Raw genomic sequence first — 22,177 nt, forward strand, 5'->3', positions numbered from 1 at the left:
CACCAGCACAAGCCAGTTTCACCTGTGCCATTGTTTTAACATATTGCTTTGTTTCACCCACTTCCTTGTTCATTGGCACATTTGTGGTCAACCCAAATGTACCAGAAAATCTGTGGGCTTTCTCAAACACTTTCAGATTTAGGAAAATTCCATCCGAGCTTGGTTTGCTTTTCCAAGAATCTTTGGTTGGAAAAAATCTAACAAGAATATTGAAAGCGTGTAATTATCTTGCTGCTTTTGACCAGAAAACATCAAACAGGTGTCAATGGGGAAGCTAAAATTACATATCTGAGGACGTGACTTCACACAATCACAGTGAGCATGCACGTGGATGCATGTGATGGCAAGAAAAGACTATTTTAGAAGCATTCAAAGCAAAGACTGCAGGTTTCATGACGCCAAAGCATGACAATGGTACCGATGGAGCACATGAAAGCATGGAGTCCAAGAGATGAGGCGAAAAAAGCGTGAAAACTGTGGGTTTGAACTTAAAACAAACATCTAAATCCTTTTTTCCCCTCCCTGTTACATCATCCTGACATTACTATATCTGCAAAGCAAGGAAGGCGCACAGTTAGCTGCCCGATACTGAAATATTTGGAAAAAATTACATCAGTTGTACCGAGTACTACATATTTTTCCACAGAGTGCATTTAAGCAATGAAAAGACACAGAGCATCAAAAAGAAGCCAGAAATGTGTTCAGCTTGTTAGTGTGTGTTTAAAGAGCAGGCTTTCACTGCTTAATCCTCATGAGGAAGACGTCTAATATAAAGAGTCATTTGTCCCGCTTACAGGACTATGTTTTTAAAGCCATGCAGATTTTGATTTTAAGCACTGATTGGATATAAATCAACGTCTCTATCGATTAAACTTGTTGTGATATTTTCAGGTAACCACGCCCGTTTTGATGTTTGATGTAGTGCGTCGTTCCTGCTCTGGATTCAGATCGTTCGCCTAAGACTACAAATCGCCCGCTGATATCACTGTTAATGTGTGCTACTACAAAGTCACACCTCACAGCTGCCGGATCGCGGGAAACGTCTTAAACTGGAAATGCACAAAAAGGCTTTTAGCGCAAATATGACTGCGGTTAGCGTGCTCCACAAAATGTAAACGCAAACAGAAAAAAAGAACAACTTGACTGCGGTTTGATGATGTGTCAAAAACAACCAGGTCCATATGTAGCACAAAGTCCGATTTCAACTGCAGCTATTTTTAATTGAGACGTTAAACAGTAAATGTCTCTGGCTGTGAGTGTTTGATGGTGTATAATACTGTATATCTATACACAAGCTGACTGGTTTTCTTTAACAGTTAAAATAAAATTGAAATTAAAAGCAAAATAAAGCAAAATTAAACACATTTCTCATGTAAAAACACAAAAACAGATCCAAACCTGCAGGAGAACAGAGGCTTTTTGGAGGACTGTACTGGATCCAGACATTTACCAGCTAAAATAATCTTCTGCTGGGCAGGTATTCGGTTTTTAATTAAACACTCTTTTTGTTTCCTTTAATGTGGAAAAAAAAGCATCGCTCTCACAGCAGCGATCAGACTTCGGGTCACCTTTCGCTAACTTAGCATCCTCATTAGGTTGACAGAGTTTATTTATGCCTGCTTACACAGGCAGAGGCTGCATGACAGAAATAAAAACATCCTGTTGCATGTATTGTTCTCACTAAGTGATCATTTTACACATAATTACAGCTGTTGTCTGTGTGACGTGTTTTGTTGGAGTATCCCAGTATTCCCATTATTATCTGACAGAGCTCCATTTGCAGTGGAGAGTGTGAAAACCGAGATGTTCTGCTTAAAGGGAACATTTACTTTAAGTTTGTCGGACCAGGGTACAGATTCACTCTGGAACGATGAGGTAAGTGAACAGAGCTGCACATGTTAGACCCAAACAACTTGTGCTAAATGAAAACAAAGTAAGACAAACATACTTTACAAGAAGCACGATTAGAATCACAGACTTTATACATAAAAGAGAGAAGTTTAAAGAAAAGAAACAGAAACATATACAGGTGTTTTACAAGGTCGTCTAACAGGAAGGCTGTAGCTTTACTTACAAAAAGCACGAGTCCCAACAATACAAGTAAAAGATGAAATACACTGAATGAATACAACCACACAGCACTCACAATATATCTCTCAAGTAGGGCTGCAACGATACACAAAATTCACGGTTCGATATTTTTTCGATACAAAAAAAATGTTCATGCCTTTTTAATTTGTCATTTATTAAAATTATAAATATATATTTTAAGTCAAAAGTACAGTTTTTAAATTTAATGTTGCTGAAACAACAAAATACTAAATCTATCTGATGGAGAAATCCCTCATCTTTGGAAAAGAGAGTTTATTACAGAGAAATGTCTCTTTCCAAAATAAAAGCTATACTATCCGCTTCTTCTGGGCTATATTCTCAGCAGCATATTAAACATATCAGGTCCCCATAAGGAGAATCCTGTGCTAACGGCTGTCTAAATGACTCGGGTAAAGTTTGTAGCATGCGTGCTTGTTGTTTTTGTCTGCTTCCACTTGTCTTTGCACTAAGATGATGTCGGAGTAAATGTGCAGTCATATTCGTTGTGTTAATCTCGTTGACGCCATAACGCGGCAAATCTCCGTTAACGAGCTACCGTGGATCACCCTGTGCGTGGGGCTGGACAGTGTCAACACGTTAACAAGCTAACTGCGCTAACGCACTAGTTCCCACCAATTGAGCATTGCGTGTCACATCCGACATACTGTTTTACTTTTGTCCATGACGCGCTTACCTTCAGGGTCATACGTCACATGACGACCAAAATAATTCCAAACGCCAGATCTGAATGAAGGTGGGGGAGGTTCAATTTGCCATCTTGCAGCGAGCTTAGCTTCTGTCTTGCTAGCTTGTGCTGCGCTCAGTGGATCTGCACTCGACAGTGCAGCCTAGGCGGAGTAGTCGAACCCAGATCCACTGAGCGCTCAACACAGACAGCATCGTCAGAAGGAAAGTTGATAAAATAAATTAAAAAATTTGTATTGTTCATACATATGCGTACCGAACCGAAAGCACTGTATCTAACGGTTCAATATCGATACGAGTATCGTTGCACCCCTATTCTCAAGGGTTACCCACCAAAGACCTTCAAACACAAATCCCTCAGTGTCACAAAAGAGTCAGTTGAAATCCATTTTCTGATTTCTTTTCTGTCCTGTGTCCATTAACTTATATTCTCTCTGTCAGAGTAAAAAGTTCTGGCGACGATAGTACAGAAGCACACTAAAGCACATTTCAAATAAATGCAAAAGAGCATCTATGAGGGGCCAGACCAGCTGCAACAGCAATGAAATACTGGAATACACTCCTGATCAAAAATATTATGCCTCAGTGGCACTTTGACACATCAGCCAAAGCAACCTTTCTTCAAATTCAGCAGTTAATCCTAATTAAGCTCCATAATTCTGGTTTTCTGGATATAGTTATGTTGACTTTATCTTTGATTTCTCTCTTTTTTTTGTCTCTTCTAGTCTTGTTTGCTATTTGGAGTTGAATATAGAATTTCAGACCACAAGAAAATGTGCGTAACAAAAGCAAAGAGCGACGTTTGTGGCTTGGCGGTTAAGGGCTAGTGGGCAGACAATGAGCGATCTTTCAAGCTGACTTCCCAGTTAATCAGGGAAGATGGTCCCTCTGCTCTCAGTTATTCCATTTGCATTGCTGCTGAATGTTGTTTCTAAATGTTGCCTTTTCACAGGTTTGCTCTTGATGTGTGACAACATCAAATCCTGGCATTTAACTGAAAGGCTCGCCGACACTGCTCATCTTATCCAACCACCACAAATATACATGTCACAAACTTCTGCTGCAGTTGTCCATATAGAGCAAAACATGTACAAAGAAATACAAAGCACATGGGCAGCAGTTTCGTAAAGTTGAGCTGAGACATGCATTTGATCGACTGACTCTTCCAACAGAGGCTGATGAATCAAAACACAGAAATAAAACCTTAGTGGGAACCATCAGGAAAAAAAACTGCCTTCAAATTCTCTACACAGAATGATACAGTGGTGCTTCAAGGTAACGACGAGTGACCAATCAAAAGAGAAAAATCGTGAAAAATGCCCGCTCCAGCTACATGTCTACCAAAGACTGGACATTTTAAAGGAAAAATTTAAATGGCTCTCTAACACAACATCACAGAGTTTGTTTCATAAAGGTGACATTCCTCCATCTGTCAGTGTCGACACTTTACTACCGTAAAACACTTCGTACTATTTTTCCTTTAATTTGTCAGCGATATATGAGGTATTGTACACCTCAGAGACTTGGCTCTGCTCATTGGCTGATGTATTACCTCAGTTTGTGAAACTGAACACAGAAAATTCAATCAATTGCCACTTCACAGATAAAGGCACTGTGCTAGAAATAAGCAGCTTTTGTCCTAAACTATGAAACACCAAAGAAAGATCCGGGTGCTTCAACAGCACCTTGAATATCACAGTTTACGTGAACTGGAAATGAACCAGTCTGTTCAAAGAGCAGTCCGACCATATTTGAAAGCAAAGCAAGGAAACAAGGTTACCACAATAAGGATGGATGGAGTCAAGTGTTTCTGAACACATTTTTAGATCATCCATCTTTAACCCTTTACCTCTTGAAAGCCTGCTAGGAGTAATGCTCGAGGCTCTGGGAGGTTTCTGTCATATTTCAGCCTGCATTTAGAACAAAGTGAGGCCGGGCTCTGCCTGAAAACCCCCCAGAAACTATTCTAATGGTCATCAAACCACATCTTTATTATATACTGAATTTTAAAACTCATAAGAGTAAATGGCCTGTATTTGTATAGCGCTTTTCTAGTCCCTAAGGACCCTAAAGCGCTTTACACAACCAGTCCTCCACCCATTCACACACACATTCACACACTGGTGATGGCAGCTACATTGTAGCCACAGCCACCCTGGGGCGCACTGACAGAGGCGAGGCTGCCGGACACTGGCGCCACCGGGCCCTCTGACCACCACCAGTAGGCAACGGGTGAAGTGTCTCGCCCAAGGACACAACGACCGAGACTGTCCAAGCCGGGGCTCGAACCGGCAACCTTCCGATTACAAAGTGAACTCCCAACTCTTGAGCCACGATCGCCACAAGCTGAGTACACGGGAGGTCGTCAAATGTCGCCTTTATGGGGGACAGAGTTAAAAGCATTATAGGCTGAAGAAATGAGCTGGAAAATTGCCTTTCACACGACCTCAAACTCACCAACCGCTGCTCAAAGAATTGTTGGACAATCCAATCAAAGGTTAGAAAGCTGTGGACTGGGCAGCACTGCCTTCAGATTCTCTACACAGAATGAAACAGTGGTGCTTCAAGATAACGACGAGTGACCAATCAAAAGAGAGAAATCGTGAATAAATGAGATAAAAAAGTAAAACTGTACCGAGGCCTCACTCAATGGTATGAATGAGTGTGACTCGTGTGCCGTGGCCTGTCCCAGCTACATTTCTACCAAAGACTGTGGAAAAACTTAAAACGCTCTCTAGCACCATCACTGTAACACCACATCACAGGGTGTTTCATAGAGGTGCCATTCCTCCCCCCAGCAGTGTCGCCACCTTACTAAAACACTTTGGACTGATTTTTCAGTTGCCACCAGCTGATAGGCTCTGTGGTTAAAAACACGCCTTAGCATCAGCTGAGCCCTGACACATCCAGCTGCCAGACAAGAGCAAAGAAATAAGGAAATAACAAATAAAAACCAAAACATTATTCACCTTAGAGTCATCAAATACACATTTGTGCAAATTTTCTTGATCCTTTTACTTTCTTTAGAGTCACCAAACCATCTAAACAGCATAAAATTGCTATAATTTGCTGTTGAGTCTGATGGAGCCTGTTCACAGGGAAATGCAGTGAGATGAGACAGACACACAATCAGCAACCCTAAATTTGTCAAACAGGCTCTTTTTCCATCCTTTTTGCTGACTGAAATGCTACCAGTAAATACATGAAGAATGTGACAACATGTTATCAGAGCACTGATGAACTATCATCGAAGAAGAAGGAGGAGGTAACAAGACTTTACCAAAGCACAGCTCTGATTTAGCTTTATGGCTTTGACTGCCGCAGCTTTAAGGTAGTGGAGCTGGACCAGGAGACAGCAGGTGACAGAAAGCTGAGGCTAAACTCACAGTGACCTGCATAAAACTACAGTCAAGTGGGACAATTCTCTTCCATTGTTTATGTTTTCAAGCTTAAATCAAACTTTGCTCTTACTGTGGAGAAAAGTGGACTTTCTCATGAAGAAGATTCATTAAATGTTGATCAAGACATCGGCAAGAAATTTGGTGGAAGCAACAATTTATCTCATAATGCAAATTTCCAACTCTGTACTTTTACTCTTAAATTTTGCTAGAACAGCTTTGCAGCTTATTCGTGTTGCCCCGCCCCTCGGTCACCTGCTGGCTGCAATGAGACATTTTAGCCCCTCAGATGAGACGAACATACGATGGACATAATCACAACAAATGTTGGAACAGAGAGGTGAGGTGGGAATGTGAAACCATTTAGCACTCACACACAGGTGACATCATAGAGGTATTCCAAGGAAAGTAATGGATTACTAAATTACTCGTTACTTTCTGCTTTTTTGGTGTGTTTTTTCTTTCTTTCTATCCAAATAACTGAAGAAACTTTGTCACAAGAGTAACAACATAATTAATTACTGAATTTGTAATGCGATTACATTACATTACAGTTATATAATTATGCTTTACACCCCGACACGTGCCTTGGTGATACTGGTTGCCAACAGCAAGGAGAGTTTGTTTTCAATCAGCTCAGTTTAGGGATGAAATATTCCTTTTCACAACTCTAACCCTGCCTTTTGAGAAATTACACTCACAAGTGGATTTAAATGTGACGTCGAAGGATCCTGACCACGCAGCCATACGTGACAAGTTACAGCTGCCACTGCTGGATGCATTTAAAAGAGGCCAAAGGCAGCGTTTGATGCCCTGGGAATGAGGATGATCGTCAGGAGTTAACCATAAAACCAATCAGGGTCTGACCTTCACTAGGAAAGAATTTTATTTGCTTCATTATATTTCAGCAGAAATGACCTTTTGCTTGATGTCCTCCCCATGTTTACCTTCTGCTTCCCATCCCTTACAATTCAACCTGCGCTCACTCAGTTTTACAAATAGTAACAGAACCAACAGGAAAATCCACAAGATTTACTTTTTCATCTGTTATATGAGATCAGAGAAAATGAAATCTAAGCCAAAGAAATCTGCTTGTAAAAGTTACAGAAGTGGCAAATTAAGAAAGGCTTCGCCAAATGAGCAAGGAAACTGCTTTACAAGGCCAATAATGACCACATGGAGCAAACAGTGGCTCACTACAAGCAACGGGGAACCACAAATGCTCAGCCCGCAGTCAGCTGTCATCTTGCTGTGTGAGGGCCCCGGAGGCGTTCAGAAGATAAGGGCCGGTGTAAAAGGATCCTACGTGGACACTGCTGCAGCTCACTTGTTCCTTAACCTCAGAATGAATAACAGATGTTCAGGATCTCGAGGAGGAATTTTCTTTCCTGTATAACAAAGCCCTTGAAGCAGCTTGCTCATGCAATATAAGTGTGTATGTGTGATAGAGGACTCTGTGTGTAGGGTGCTAGGGGAGGGCGAGGGGGTATATTACAGAGCTCCTCACACACAAACTCCCCTCCCACTTTGATCTCAGTGAACCAAGTTGTCCTCATGAGTTTCTTCTCTGCCTGGGGAGAGACTCCTCTGCCTTTTTTCTACACACATCTAATTATTAACAAAACGAACACAAATAAAGCCAGACTTACCCTCTCTATCTACTTCACCAGCCTGTAAAAGAGAGAAAAGAGCTCGTTAAATGCGGCACACGCCAGAAGGAAATGATAGATCAGAGTCTGAGATGTCCAGCGGTAACAACACAACAGCTCTGGAGTTTTCTGTGAGCCGCGCTGCTTGTAAAAAGTCCGAAAATACCTGTTTTACATCCAAAGGGCAAAACTCAGACGTCTGCAGTGTCAACGTGTGTTTCACAGAAGTGTTCAAGTTTACAGAGCCGAAAGTTTAGAGCCTTGTAGTTGTGTCGTTCCACTTTTTCTCCGCTTTACAGCTGAATTCGTTTAATATTGACGAGATTCAGTCAAACTGCGCGTATTTATTTATTTATATGCGTAAAAGGAGGCAAAAGCGAAGCGGTGCAGACACTTACCTTGGCAGCTGAAGTCAGTCCTACAAGTAGTAAAGCTAGTGACAGGACAGCCATCACGAGTCTTAAATGACAAAAAACAAAAAACGTTATCCCAACGTGAAATTAAAATAAGGGGGAAAAAGAGACAAAAATCTTTACGCAAACGTGACCCGGCTCATTCAAAACTTATCAAACTGGATGTGCGGCCAGTGCCTCGGTCTTAGGTAAAAATCAGAAAAAATAAGAAGCAACATAAAGTAGTTAAAGTTTCATTAAAGCAGGAGTGAAGCGAGTTGCGACACTTTTGTCATTCAGTCAGTGTTTTTCTGATGACTGAGTTTCGTGAAAGTTTTGGTGAAGTTAGTAGGACACCCCTCTCTGCCGTGACCGGACAGAGCCGCAGTGTGTAGCTCTTGTAACCTGGCACCAGGCTCCGCTGGCTAATAAACGCAAGACCAGCCCTGTGTGACGTCACCATGTGAGTCCGAACACATGGAGGGACAGGAGGAGGAGGAGGATGAAGAACCCAACCCCCAAACCCCTCCCTCATCTCACCACACACAAGTGAGCGACTCAACAAACAACAAGAAACCTATGAACTCTAACGATGCCAGCAAAAACCCCGCGAAGAAGAATTACAGGCCTGCGCAGGATCAGGTATTTATTTAAAATCAATTTCTTGCTCTTTAGTGGCGCCTACCGTGGGTCACCGAGAACCCACGGAGGACCAGAGGAAACACGTGGAAGAAAGTAGTTGTATAAATAGATTCTCCTGATTGTTCTAATACGGATGGTATTAGATGAAAAGTGGCTCCAAAGTGGGGAAAAATACTCTTCACTTAGATAAACTGCTGCTTAAGTGATAACTTCAATTAAAACTACACATTGTGCAGGATACTATTCATATTATTGGATTATAACTAATGACTTTCATGTGTGGAAAACGTCTAATACTGAATTATATATTCTGGATTTAGATTATTTTAAAACTGTTGCAGTCCTGGGTTTAAATCCACTGACATGCATGCTTGGTTAATGGGCTGATTCACCCACCCACAGTGTGAGTGTGGATGTCAGTGGCTGTCCGTCTCTCTGTGTTAGTCCTGGCAGGTGTGCCCTGCCCTGCCTGTGACAGCTGGGATAGGCTCCAGGCCAACCGTGACTCTGGACTGGATTAGCAGAGAAAACTGCAAAGCAAAAAAAGCAACTAGAGCTTTAGAATAAATATTATGTTGTACAAAGTACAGCATATTCAAAATTTCATGGAGTAGGATTTTTAAATAATGAACTATATGGACAGAGGTGTTGGGCCAAACCTTTTAATATTTGAGTGTTTTCAGTCCATTTTTCCACAGGAGGATGACACAAAGCGTACCCTCCTACACATCAGCTGCAAGTGATATCAGTGGAAGTGTTTAAGAACCACAGCAACTCAGACTCAGTGAAGTGGCAGATCGTGTAAAGTTACAGAGCAGGGTTGCTGAGAGACGTAGCGCATGACAGTCGCTCTGCTGATTCGATAGCTGCAGAATTCCAAACCTCCATCCATTTTCTCCTGGCTGTGACAGGAGAGAGGCATCCTGGACACGTCTGCATCAGAGTCAACACAAGGGGACAAACAACCATTCGCATCTATGTTCAATTTAAAGTCACATATTAACCTGACACCGTGCACGTTTTAGGAGGAAGCTGGATTATCCAGAGAGATACTGGGAGAACATACACACTCCACACAGAAAGGCTCCAGACTGGATTTGAACCAACGACCTTCTTGCTGTTGCTAAACACAGTACCTCCTCTGGCATAAACCTCAGCACACAAACTCTGCATCAGCAGCTTCATGGCATGGGTGTGCATGGAGAAGCAGTTTCTGTAGGTTTAATATGCAAGTGGCCAGTACTTTTGTCTGTATAGTATAAATACAAGTACTGTATAATAAAACGACATTTCTTATGTGCAAAGATATTGAGCAGTATGAGATTAACATTGGTGAGTGGGGCTCCACAGAACAGGGATGCAGAGTAACACAACTCAATGGACAGCCAAGTAGAGACTGGACCTTGGACAAATACAGCCAGAGGGATCACACCTGCTGGTTAGTGAAGTCTGGATATGGAGCCTTGAAATGATCTTAGTGTTCTGATAATAATGGTTTTCCATTCTAAAAAGCAGAATAATCAAAATGGACACAAAATGAAATTAAGTTTTATTTAATGTGACCCAGAATGAGTGACTGAGCCCATAAACTCATCAGGGCTCAGGGCCATTTTTCCTGTGCACTTCCATAGGACTGGAAATCTTTTTGCATCCATAGTTATTGCCTCCTAGTGGTTATTAACAGAGTCCACAGGTTTAAGAACTTTAGCTGGCTTCACTTTTCAGTTTTCTTTGAAGCTACAGCTGCATTTAGTGTCTACAACCTGATTTGGTGGTGGTCAGAGGGCCCGGTGGCGCCAGTGTCCGGCAGCCTCGCCTCTGTCAGTGCAGCTGTGGGTACAATGTAGCTTCATCACCAGTGTGTGAATGTGTGTGTGACTGGGTGAATGACTGAATGTAGTGTAAAGCGCTATACAAATACAGGCCATTTACCATTTTTGTTTCTGAGAAAAATGAGATCCACATAAGAGGACATTCGTTTTAAATTTCGATAGAACAGTAGCAGTAAAACGTCCTTGTAAGTGGATATCAGGCACTTGTAGAGCAAAATTTAGTATTTTGGTCTAGACATCCCAAAATGTGATGTCCACATATGTGGACGCCAGGTCCTAGGAGGTGAAGACATTCCTGCAGTTTAACTAATTGGTGTGTGTTATCTGGCTTCATGGATAGATAAAGGTGGGTGTCATCTGCATAGCAGTGAAAGTGTATCTTATGCCTCCTAATGATACTGCCTAGGGGAAGCATGCAATTCTCCTTTGTGTGTGAAGAAGACTCCACATTTTTATGAAAAAGTGGAGTCTATTAGAATTTCTAAAAACTAAAAAAGTTTCACAAAGTATGTAAATGGTTCTAGTGCTTAGTGTTCTTAACCTGGGTTCGATCGAACCCTAGGGGTTCGGTGAGTCGGATTTTAGGGGTTCAGCAGAGCCTCCGCCGTCACATGCATGGCTCATTTTGTGCACCAGTAAAAAACATATCTATGTCTTGAATTTGAAAAAAATCACATTTTATTTTTCACTAAAGAGGGGTTCAGTGAATGCGCATATGAAACTGGTGGGGTTCGGTACCTCCAACAAGGTTAAGGACCACTGTTCTAGTGTGAAATGTCCAAGATGCTTTATTTTCCACACCATCACTGACAAGTGCTGTAACTGCTTACTGTCACCAGGGGGCAGTCTCACAAACAACTGGCCAGCTTGTGCTGTTCTTTCAGAGAAGACTGAAGTTTGAACATACAAAGAGCTGAAGCAAAACAGAGCATTAGAGTGAAAAGTGTCCACTTGGATGTGTCCTGATCCAACACAGCTGATTTAAATGGGTAAAATACCTCCTCAACATGTCCTGAAGTTCTCCAGAAGCCTGGAATGAACTAATCATTTGATTCAGGTGTGTTGACCCAGGGTGAGATCTAAAACCTGCAAGACACCGGCCCCCGAGGTCTGGAGTTCGACACCCCTGTCCTACATTGTGAACTCCATTGTTAGTCCCTTACCACCTTTCCTGTTCTGGGTAATTGTTTAACCAATCAACATTCAGCATCTGCGTGGACCTACATGTGATTGGAGAACTCATCTGCATAGGTTAAAGCTTCATTTTGTGTAGTTGCAAACTGCAATAAGTATACACACATATAGTATCATAATCTCCCCATTTGACCTGAGATGAGCTGTGAGCAAATTTCACCAAAGAAGGATTATAATCTTTCTTCTTTGTATGATTCACAACTCAAGTGAGTTTTTTGGCAATAAATAAGAAGTCAACATTAATTAATATAACAGATCATGTCTAACTTTAACCAGTCTTGTAACTCCTGAGACGAGGCCCCCACACCCAGGTACAGTGTGGTCAAACTGATTGTACCAACAGAAAGAATAATACTCCCCTATTTTCCTAACATTAAACACATGGTTGGACAAAAGACCAAGACACAGAAGAGGTAACCAACTGTTAGAACGTCTGTGTTTGAGATGGAGTGACCATCCAAATGTAGGAAGATTAAAGTTAACAAACCAAACAAGGTTTTATCGGCCAATCCAAAAAGTCCAAAGAACAACGCTCCTCCTCATTTCTCAAACTGCACATCCTCAACTCTTCCTCTCAGCTCCTCACCTCCAGTTTTAGTCCCTACCACTAATGATGAGGGCAGAGGAGGTGAGGTAGAGACACAAGGAGCTGAGGGAGCAGCATTTAACTAAATAAGACATCGCTGCCTCAGGGTCTCATTTAAAGAGTCTGTTAGATATGACATGTGGCACAGCTACAAAGTAAAGCCACGACAAGAGAAACGAGAAAACCTTCAAAGTGAAACAAAGAAACACTGAAAAACTAAATATCAACTCAGACAATGTGTTTTTGGGAAAATCAAATTGCTATGTTTTATTTTATCTAGTTTGTGCATTTGGCTATGATGCTGCATCTGTTAGTGTTAAAATATCCCAGCATTATGACAAAGGTATTTCTGAGAAAAGCACAGTTCCTCTATAAAAGCTCTGCTATAAAAGACGCAGCACTGCATCCATTATCTGGGTAGGGGGTGCACCAATAAAACTGCAATAATATGAACTTTAATCTGCCTTTAATCCTCATCCTACTGACTGGGGTTCACATGGACACACAGGTATGTTTTTTCTTATGTCTCTCATTCTAATTTTTTGTCAGTCACTTTGCTCCTAATGGTACCACATGATTGTTTTCTGTACTTCTGCTTTAATTTGTTTGGGGATTTTTATATTTTTTGCACTTTAAGAGGAACACATTAGCCTAAATGTCTCAGTCGAATATCAACTTACCAAGTAAGCATTGATAGGGAGCCCAAATTTGTAAGATAACCGTTAGATTTATACAAATATAAATATTGATTAGTTTTAACATCAGCATGGCCTGTACTATTAGAACTCCAACATTCTGCAAATTACAACCCAAATGTAACAATGTAACACTGTGGAGCTCGAAGATGTGTTTTTATGCAGCAAATGTTACTGTAAGTATCCAGAGTCTGTTCTTGAGTAAAAGTAACTGCAGACTTTCTAGAACGTTCTAATTGTTTCTGAATGCTTCATTGGTGGTAGACTGATGTAGGTGGTAAAGATGCTCGGGTTAGACGTAGTTTGAACTTGCAGTTAAATCCAGAGGTTCCCAACCCAAGGTTCACGTCACCTCTAGAAGTTCACCAGATGAATCTGAGGGGCCTTGAAATGATTAACCTCCTAAGTGATATAGGCTTTTATTTCCTAAAAAAACCCTCAAATTTAACAGTTTGTTAAGAGCTAACAACAATTTCTGAAACACAGATAAAAAGTGGAAGCAAAGGAATGAACTAGCAGCGCAGGGGCCACAGATGCAGGAAAACTGTGAAGTCGATGCGTCCTGAGTCAGAGGAGGGTATACCATTGACTGGCATAGAACAGACTGGTAACTACATTAAAGGGTTACCTAGGCAACCGGAGACTGGAATGCTCACTAGACGCCAACCATCACCGACAAAGCAATGTGCAACAAGCAAACTGCTTCCTTTTGTACCCCTCTAGTCTCCGTGTCCCCATCACCAGGCTGTGAACTCAACACGTTCTCTCTCTGAGCTCATCACATGCTGACACTTGCTCAGAGCTCCTTGTCACATTTCAGTGAACCAGGTACTCCTTCTAGCATCAGGTGCGAACGTGAACAGTAGTGCTCCAGCGTACCATTTTGCCTGATAACGATGACTATCAATGAACACAAAAAGATTGGGAGGCGGGTTGTTAGAGCTCGTCGATCTCTATTCACTCCAATGGACCGTTTCATTACAGTGATTGTTTCTGGAGGTTAGCAACATACGCTAACTGCACCGGCTATAACAGCACAGACGTTTCAGATGCATTTTTGAAAGGTAAAATACTGAAAAACAAGACTGTGTGTTATCAGTACACAAATCACCCTATCAGTGGATGATCCAGCAACGGATTCTGAGACTCTGGATGTGCTAAATAATGTCAGATTAGGCTACAAAATGTAATAATAACCATGAACAAGAAATTAATTGTAATTGCAATCAATGTTATTTCATCCAACATTATGTGACCAAGGTAAAAAGAAAAGGCTTTAGTGGTTGCCTTTTCCCTTGCTGAATATTAGCTAAATGTGACTCGATGGCATGCAATTGTCTGGTCTGTGTAAATACATCAGTCTCAGTGGAATAACTGTACATGTACTCTTATCTCCGAGTGAGTGCAGTGTCTGCAGTAGAAACTGTGTACAAGGATAAGAGTGGGGGAAGGACACACGCTATTCATTTTGCCTAGTTTACTATGGATTTACATCGTGAATTCATTGTGGTAACTAACTACTAAAACACAAAACTTACATAAAGAAATATGTGAAAAATACAGTGTTAAAGATATAAATATGTGTGATAACACATGATGCAGTGTAACCTGCCCTGTGTGGACGTGTTCTAGCTGGTTTCTCCTCGTGCAGCACAGAAAAAGGTTCTCTCTCTATCAAATAAACAGTGGACATCGAATTTTAACTTTTCATGCCTGCTATTAAGTGATCAGTGTGTAAGTCTAATGTGATAAAAATGTAAGAATGCTTATACAGTTATCATGGGAGAAACAACAGGGCGATCGTGGCTCAAAGATTTGGCAGTCCTTCTTGTAATCGAAAGGTTGCCGGTCGAGCCCCGGCTCGGACAGTCTCGGTCGTTGTGTCCTTGGGCAAGACACTTCACCTACTGGTGAGGGGCTGATGGCGCGATGTGGCAGCCTCGCTTCTGTCAGTCTGTGGCTACAACTGTAGCTGCCTCCACCAGTGAATGTGAGAGTGACTGAATAGTGGAATTGTAAAGCGCTTTGAGGGCCCCAAAAAGCGCTATATAAATGCAATCCATTATTATTAACGAAGTATGTAGAAAGCAATGAAATTTGAAATATTTACTCTATTTCATCAAAATATAACAATAAAGATTAAGCTGTTACTGCTGTTGGTTAGCATACAATGTTAAAAAAAGCAATAGAACAAAATAAGAACAGCATTATGCTCTATAATAATATAACAATAAAATATGTCAAGCAGGCAGGTAAGGCGTATTAACACCTGCTGTTAATACAAATCCTTGTATACATAAAGTAAAATATTCAAAGATTGAACTCCACTGTGATATAAAAAATCCGTCAAAGGGTTCTACACGTATTTTATTCTATTATGCATCGATTTTTAATGATTTATAATTATTGAAAACTTGTGTCTCTCTGCAGTCACATATTTCAGTTGCCTGCTAAGCACATTTTTTCCAGGAACTAGCCGAAGTCTACATGAATCACCAGACGTTCTCGTATTCTGCACCCCGCTGACACGACTCTTACTGAGGGTGCTGTAGGCAATGAAAAATAGTTGGTTACATTTAGGTGAGGACATTGGTTTGGGTAAACTACCTTTCTTTTACAATCCTAACCACACATTATAAGACAAATGTCTTCCATATGCAACAAACATTTTCTTCATCTGCATCGTTTGTATTCTGCTTTGCTGCCACAGGGACAAAACAGCCGCACACATTTTCTTGCAGTGCCAGATAACTAGAAGCCTGCTGAATTCAAAATCAAAATGCCATACACACTGGAATATGAGGCTAAACCCCCACTGTGGGGCAGCACAAGGGCTCTGACCAAGGATCCGAAAGAGTTTTGTTTCTTTTTAAAGTATTTTTGCTTACAAAAGAAAATTGGAAGCACTAAAACAATAATGCATAAGGAGCCTGCTGATACTGCAGTTCTTCTGAGATCTAACTTTTTACCATAACAGCATTAGCATCGTCCCTGAGAGTTCCAAGCTCAGCAACCTCGATAAATCACCTCCCATGCATCCCAGTGACCCAGAGCTCCACTGCAGAGTTAAAGGAGTATGACTGGAAGGCAATAATGAGAAAAATATTCCAAAGGATTGGTTCTGTGATATCATTTTGACCTTCCTGTTTACCGGTGGTTGGGGTATAAACTTGAAACATGTTCAATGTCTTAACACTGAAAGACAGATTAAGTTGTAATTCACTGACATCGGCAGATTTGAACAAAGAGGGGATTTGATCAAAGGTTGTGCCTGCTCTGGGGCACCGGCATAGATGCTGTTCATAGACAAAAGATAAAACGACATCAAACTGCCCTTGCATGTGACATGCAGACAACCTTTATATGCAGTCTGCAGCACCTAAGCTAGAGGCTGAAAAACAGTAGCTATTTAATGCGTTAAGCGCTAACTTAACTTAGCTGTTGGCTATGACAATTAAAACAATTACAACACTTTATACATATTTTTAGCAAACAGTTGCAGGACTGTTGGTCACTGACATGTACAGAGCACAAGTTTTAAGATAGGCACACAGCCAAGAGATTTCTGAGAAATTACAGCAAACAGACAGCAGGCCAGCATATTTAATCATCAAAAGATGAATATGACACATTTCAAGTGGGAACAGATCTGCCTTGACATAGTAAAGAAATATTAAAAGGATGAGAAGCCTTCAGGATATTCTTTTATATACTTTATGTTGAATCCCGAGAGTTCAAGAGTGACTTTAGGCCCCCGCAGCGACAGCAGGTTCATGCTATGTCATTTTGTGTGAGGTGGATCTAATAAAATAATAATGTGTCTCAGACTGCAGGATGACAGTTTTGAGGAGACTCGGACTCTGATAATCTCTTCCAGTGGATATATAACTCCACACAGACACTGCCCATCTATTAGTCAAATAATTGGTGCTTTGAGATCCCGCGCCACCTCTCTGGCATGAGGGGAGGATTTAACTCCAAATTGCTCATCTTTGCTGCTGCTACTGATGTGTGTGATAAGCAAATTGTAAATAGATAATAGAGTTACATAAAAAAGCACAGAAGCCATTAAAAATGACTTTTACAAATGTGCTTTAGGTAATTTGATGCTGCTTTCCAAAGATCACGTTAACACATTCAGGAGTTGGTGTTAAAGCACCTCTAACATGCCTCGAAATTGCAATTTTGTTTCTACAAAATTGAAGACTTGGACTCCACTCTCTGCGTTTCTGAATTTTCTGCATGCTTGACAATAAACCGCTGACATTCTCAAGTTCTGACTTCATCCAATCTTAGATCTGTAGGAGAAACACAAGCAGTGTTTTTGTAAGCAGTGGGGCAGCTGTATGACTCAGTTATATCAAAGCTCATACATCGAGCTCACACATAGATGTCTATAAATGGACACCATCTTAGCCGTAGACCTGACAAACATCTAGACCTGAATAAAGCATCAAGCCTCAGATTCAGCCACGCACTGTATACAACCAAAACAAGACAATCCACCAATTTCATTTCCAAGTTTGGAGTTTCCCGTCAGTTGGTCTGAGTGAGAGAATGAAGTGTCAGACTGATGGAGCCCTGAGTTGCTGCTTCAGTCTGCATCACACATGGAAGACACATGATCATATATCACTGCTTTTATTGGGCCCGGCGAGAGGGCCATTAGAGGCCTGTGTCAAGACAGTCTTCTCATTTTCCCCCCTTACTCTGTCTCTCCTGTTTCTCTCCTCCCTTTCCTTCATTCTGCTGAAGGATTGTCAGATAAGAAAGTGCAGAAATGACCGACCTGTTGTTGCTTTGCTCCTGTTTGTGTCTGCTATGACGGCTTGCAGACCTGGCTCTGTTGGCCGGTGGGTGAGCTGCCTGCAGATAAGGAAACCTGATTAACTGGCACGCCTGCACGGCTTCACTGCTGTGGAAGAGAAAGGTGATAGAAACGATGGGGTTGTGTAGAGACAAGCTGTAGGGATAATGAATGAGGGCCCAGGAAGCCTAGACTAACAAGTGGAGGGAGAATAAAATGAAACCACAAAGAGATGAGAGAAGTTGGAAGAAGCGCAAGAATGATTGTCTAAGGAGTCGAGGTTTCCTGGTTTGTTAGTTTATCAACATCCTGTTGATCCTTGACCCGCTGCAGAGACACAGATCCTCCAGCTTCCTTCTTCTGGCCCCACAGTTCGACATCTGGTCCTCGCTGCACCCACACAACCAGACAAATACGTTTCTCTAACAACTGGCAGCGAACCAACTGAAGCAAATTGAAACCAGCCCCGTGCGTCAAAAACGGGATTTTAGTACAAATAGTGTGATCAAACTTTTTACCCAAGACGTTGCATAGAACGATTTTATTGTGTCATTCCCATGTAAGATTTTAGAGGAAATCAGCTGGACGAACAGACGTCTTCAGCTTACGCAGGAGTAGGAAGTTAAAAAAACAACTACAAGTTAATAAATATTATATTTGTGAAAAAGGAAGGACACCCTCTGTTTTTAAGCCTGCAGTTTGATGTATTAGGACATAAATAATCTAGACCAGCAGGTCAGACTCAAGCTCAGGCTGAGCTATTTAAACACTATTTAAAGTCACCAGGTGCAGGTTTCCAAGGTTACGGGGGTTACAGCACGGGTCCGGGGAATCTAGAAACAAAGAGACGAGATGATCACAACAAGAAATGCTCGAAGAAACTTATGAAGCCGGGACAAGAAGTTCAGAGCCACAGGTGAGCGATTAGTTTGATGTGCGTGGACGAGAGGCGGGAGCCCGCGGTGAGCGCCGCCCAGGCAGGATGATGCAAGAGAGAGAGAGAGAGAGCAAAACAGAAACACTTGCAGCCTCGCTGGGCGGACCGGGCAGACACAGGGACCATCACAAGTCTTTTGCAGATCTTAAAACGAGGTAAACAGACAGACAAACAGCACGTACCATTACTCTGTGTCATTATGTCTTTAACAGAAACTAAGCCAAAATGCAGACGCACAAAAGTAGCAGCCAGATGTGCCAATCAGTGTACCTGTAACTTATCATCAGCAAACGTGAGCGACTCTATAAAAGCAAAGATTTCTGCAGTTTGCTGCTCTGGAGGGTTCAGATGTGTGGAAACACAGAGTCAAGGAAATAAGACTCAGAGAAGCGGGAAGTGTAGTACGGTTGGCCATTTCCAAACAACTTCTATGGTGAGAAAGAAATTTCCAACTGCCCGAAAAGTTGCTTCTGTTCATCTGGATGTTTTCGGTGGGAGAAACGTTTCGTCATCATCCAGGTGACGTCTTCAGTCTGCAGCTTTCCCCAAATCTTATAAACAGGACATTTGCACAATACCTGAAACCAGCACTACTGCAGGAACAATGGGCTGGGACGTTAGTTTCTTGATCATTAGTATGCAAATCAAACCTGTAGTGAGCTGATGCTGAAGAAGTCACCTGGATGATGACGAAACGTTTCTCCCCCTGAAAACGTCCAGATGAACAGAATCAACCTTTTGGGATTTACTGGATGATTGAGCATCAGGACATATTTCCAAACACATTCAAGACACCTTCCGGTCTTTCCAGGAGCAACACAGATGGCTTTGATGTGTTCAGCTGGATCCAGTCTGTAGTTGTTTTCTCTTTGATTGCTGTCTTCTGCTGATTTGTTGTGTAACGTGGAAGACTGCAACACTGGTTCTATGTCATCTACATCTTTTAATCATAATGCAGCACGGATGCAGGTCATAGTTCATATTTATCCGTCACCAGGAGCTTTTCTTCATCCTGGAACAACTTTGCTGACACAGCATTCGCTCTTTTGTCTGAGAAGCTCTGCAATGTTTTTATGACACTTTGATTACTTACATTAAATACTTGAGAAAGTGGGGTTTGTTTTATTTTTCAGCAACTTTTCTTTTCACAAGAACAAGTGATTTTGTCAGATATTTACAAAAACAACATATTATTATATTTATAAGTCTATTGCTTCAGAAATCTTTAATTACAGCCTTCGCGTGTCTTGGGTTTGGCCAACCAGTGCTCAGTTTAAGAGAACGAACCTGTTGCTCTGTAATTTTGTGCAGTCGAAATAATCGTCTTGTGAGGACGGGGCATCAGGAAGGCCAGTCCGAGGGGAACGGCTAACATAATTACAAGATGTAGGTATGTGCTTTAAAGTCAGCTTCTCTAAAAGAACAACTATCACCCTTTGTGTGCAAAGCTAACCCCCACTTGCATTATAAAGGCACCAAGCTGGGGCATTTCACTGAAAGCATCTCAATTGTTTTCTTTGCTCTTTTTGTCCCGAGACACAAAAACACCCCAACACAATGACTTGTGACGTCAAACAGCAAAGTTATGCCAGAGTCACAATGTGCATCTAGCTGGTGAGGCAGGCAGATGCCTTCATGGGGTCAGGACTGGTTTTTACCCCCCAGTGTCACAACACAAGGATGCTAGAGCAATAAAATGACCCTGCGCTAAAAGAGACATCCCAGCAGAGGGAGGAGCGCGCTCTGATTTGAGATAATTTAAAACGTGGTTGTCATATTGTGAATGGGAGCCGCCCCCCACTCCCTCCTCCCCAGTGTTTTGTTTTCTGTAGCTCCCACGTAAGCATGAGCTCTGCTAAATAGGTTCGTTTGGAAACAGGAAGAAGACAATTAAACTGGGGGCACAGGGGTGAATTTAGTATGTTCAAAATCTGCATGTGAATTGAGAAGAAGTGATTGGAGGCTAAATATGCACTCGTCTGTTCAGGAGTGCTGCTTTTAAGTCATTTTAGTGCACAAACCGTCCTTCCATTTATATGCATATTGTTAAATTTGATCTTTAGTGTACCAAAAAGTGATGCTTGGATACTAAAAACCTGTTAAAATTAAAAAAGCTGTATTTTCCTCAGATGCAAAACATCCTAAAGCGCTTGTTTTTGTTTCCCTTGCTCTCCTTAAAGATCCCTCTAAAAGCGTGCTGTTGGCCTAATAGCTCAATTTTCATCTGCACTCTCATTTCCTAACATCTGTATGCTGGAAGAATCTCTAAATGCAGGCATTAGCCAATTAGCTCCAACGAGTCCAAAATCACAACTGCAGCCGATCGCTGTCTCGGCTCGGTGGACTCACTTTCATTTTTCCGTCATTGGCTTTTCATTTTCGCCTTGTTTTCTTTTTATGCATGTTTTGCTATGCGCTCTCCGCCTGCACCCTCCTACTTGTGATTCACAGGAAGCAAACACAAACTTTATTCATGCAAAATCTTTTGGAAATGATTAATTTTGTTTGTTTTGCTCATTCCCACTCTGTTTTTCCCCTCCATCTTAAACAAAACAACTTAAAATATTTTCTTTAATGCCGTTTTTTCACACGCACATTTTAACCAATTAAGCTGTATAAGAGAAAGCAAATATCAGACTGGACATTAAACTCCTTTCAGCTCCCTAAATCCTGTGTAGTCCCTAACCACACCAGTGTAAGCAGGCAGTTGTTCCACAGTGAGTGACTGGAAAAGACGTGTTCTGCATCCTACAAGTTTCTAAACCAATTCCATTCTCTCCTGGATGTACATATCGAGCCCATGTGAGAACACAGATGGACTGCCTCGTGGCTCCTGCAGGTCATTTTTAGAAAATAAAGTCTGTTTTTGAAGAGGAGGTTGGGGCAGACGGTTGGTGCACAGAGCGCAGGTTCCTCACTTCAGATCTCCAAGTCCTTCATCCTCCTGCCTGTTTAAGGTCAGTTTGGTTAAGGTTAGGGAGAGACTGATTAAATGTATTTAAATGCTTGTAATTAACCCTTAAACAAGAGCTGCCACTTGCTAACTTTACTATAAACAGCTCAATAATAGTTTTCCACAAAATCAGGTATTTATGCAAAGTAACCCTATGATTATATTTCCTTCAAAATAAAATCGTGATGTAGTTGTAAACAAAGATCTTTTTTGGTTTCTTGACATAGTCTCGCCGTTTCCCCTTTAAAAGAAGTAATGAATGGACCTCTCAGCACATGGGAAGGCAACCACTGATG

The 22,177-nt window shown here is 41.6% G+C and overlaps 1 protein-coding gene across 1 annotated transcript in view; it reads right to left on the reverse strand.

Annotated features, from left to right (window-relative positions):
• The window catches only part of adamts3 (ADAM metallopeptidase with thrombospondin type 1 motif, 3), a 149,907-nt gene extending 141,266 nt beyond the window's left edge, over positions 1–8,641 (reverse strand). Inside the window, exons 1-2 of the mRNA XM_080892892.1 lie at positions 8,242–8,641; positions 7,844–7,865 (exon numbers count right to left, since the gene is read on the reverse strand). Coding sequence (XP_080749018.1) covers positions 7,844–7,865; positions 8,242–8,295 — 76 coding nt within the window. The 5' untranslated portion in view covers positions 8,296–8,641. The remainder of the gene's footprint in view (positions 1–7,843; positions 7,866–8,241) is intronic.
• Between the last annotated feature and the right edge of the window lie 13,536 nt (positions 8,642–22,177).

This window comes from Rhamphochromis sp. 'chilingali', assembly GCF_963969265.1.
Source record: "Rhamphochromis sp. 'chilingali' genome assembly, chromosome: 10".
NCBI classification, from domain to species: Eukaryota; Metazoa; Chordata; class Actinopteri; order Cichliformes; family Cichlidae; genus Rhamphochromis; species Rhamphochromis sp. 'chilingali'.